The following is a 1,814-nucleotide window of genomic DNA, read 5'->3' on the forward strand; positions in this document are numbered from 1 at the left end:
GTTATACCATTTTATTTTATGAAATTTTGAAGATTTATAGTTAATTTGATTCATAATACTTTTGAATCGAATTGACGCAAAATAATATTATTTACTATAAATGTGAAATATCAGTAGAAACAATGATTGTTTGGTTAAAAATCTTAATGTAACATCAATTTCGACCTGCTTACAATTATATTGTTGCGTTAATTAGTTTTTATAGATATAAAGGGTGAAATAATTAAATAATAGCAACAAAAAATATCTAGAAAGGCCTGCAAAGTGAAAACCTAACTTTCAAAACAAAAACGAGGCTTTTATCTGATTTTTTCAAAGTAAAAGCATTACAGAAAGGATTTATTAAGTTTTCATACAAACACAGAGTTAAACATGGAAAATATCAATAAATTTGCTCAAAACAAACGCAGATTGTATTCCTTTAAATAATAAACGTTCTACCCTAAAATACTGATTTTTTTACGCTTATACCTTATAAAACGTAGTAAATCACAAAGTAATATATACTTTTTCTCTTATACCCTCTGTCGCATATAGTTAGCTATAGCTTTAGTGGGAAGTAATTTAGAAACTTCTGGTAACCATTTTTTTTCAAATAAAATCAACTTTTATTAGAAAACAGCAAGTTACAATTACAGAATTAAACATACAATACTTTCAAAATAACTTTTATTGAGTTAAGTATTTGGAATATAAATGAAAAAAATTAAGGGAAACTTTATCAGTTTTAAGACAAGTAACCCAGCCCTAAAGATAATAGCTAAAACCAAGTACAGTATAATTAAGAATTGGACTACAATAGTATATACAGAGACTACACATATAAAAAAAAGTTTTAAACACTAATTCTTCTCACCAACATAGCAGGTGATAAGAAAAAATAATAAATTATTCAAATTTGAAAATGTTTAGTCCCCACTTTTTAATCGTTTCACCGAAACCATTTCACTACCCTGAGAATTTGAATCTTCTGAAAATGTCATGTGAGAGGAGGAAAAATCAGTAGGACCCTGAGAATCACTAACAGTTGAAAAACCTTTAATCAAAATTTTTTGAATGAAATAAGTTTGAAAGAGAAAACAAAAATACTACTTACACGTATTAGAATCTTCTGCCAAACTAAAATTCGAATTTGAGTTGGAAGTGTCAAGAACCGTGGCTTTTCTCATGTTTTCCTTATTTTCTCTATGTTTCAGTGATTTTTTTGGTTCAGTTACTGGTACCCATTTATATATTTTCATTGTAGTATCACCAATAGTCACCCATTTCTTTTCCCTAAAAATTTTAAACATAGTTCAACAATATTTTATATTGATAAAATTGGTACCAATGCCGAACTCGATCTATAACATTCATAACTTTCTTAATATCATCTTTAGCCCTACTACGGGTTTCTGCACGAATGGATCGAGACATTATATATTAATTATTATTTATATCACAAGAAACAATTAAATTATCCAATAATACCCAAACAAGTCTTATTTATACCTCCATGTTGAATATAATATATGCTAGCTGTCAAAATGTCAAACCACAGATGCATAAATAAACGTTCTGATTGGACGAAACTATGAAACCTTTAAACCAATAAAAACTCTTATTATTTTACTTTAAAGCATACTTAAACACGACGAAAGTCCATTTAGCGATTACAAAAAGAAGCTTAATTTTGTAGTTTAAAATAAATATTATATATTTTTCACCAATTGTATCCTACAAACCATGACTAAAATATATAAATAAATGTTTTATATTATTTGAGTAAAATTCTTTTGTAGCGTTAAAAGTATTTTTAACATTTATTTGTAATT

The 1,814-nt window shown here is 26.6% G+C and overlaps 1 protein-coding gene across 1 annotated transcript; it reads right to left on the reverse strand.

Moving 5' to 3' along the window:
• Window positions 1-652: 652 nt before the first annotated feature.
• On the reverse strand, window positions 653-1,522 carry LOC130894191 (B-cell CLL/lymphoma 7 protein family member A). Its single transcript, XM_057800824.1, has 3 exons — window positions 1,328-1,522; window positions 1,097-1,275; window positions 653-1,036 (listed from the first exon to the last, which is right to left on the reverse strand). The coding sequence occupies exons 1-3, from the start codon at window positions 1,414-1,416 to the stop codon at window positions 909-911; spliced, it is 396 nt and encodes a 131-aa protein (XP_057656807.1). The 5' UTR covers window positions 1,417-1,522; the 3' UTR covers window positions 653-908.
• Window positions 1,523-1,814: the final 292 nt, after the last annotated feature.

Source organism: Diorhabda carinulata, chromosome 5, assembly GCF_026250575.1.
Source record: "Diorhabda carinulata isolate Delta chromosome 5, icDioCari1.1, whole genome shotgun sequence".
NCBI lineage: Eukaryota > Metazoa > Arthropoda > Insecta > Coleoptera > Chrysomelidae > Diorhabda > Diorhabda carinulata.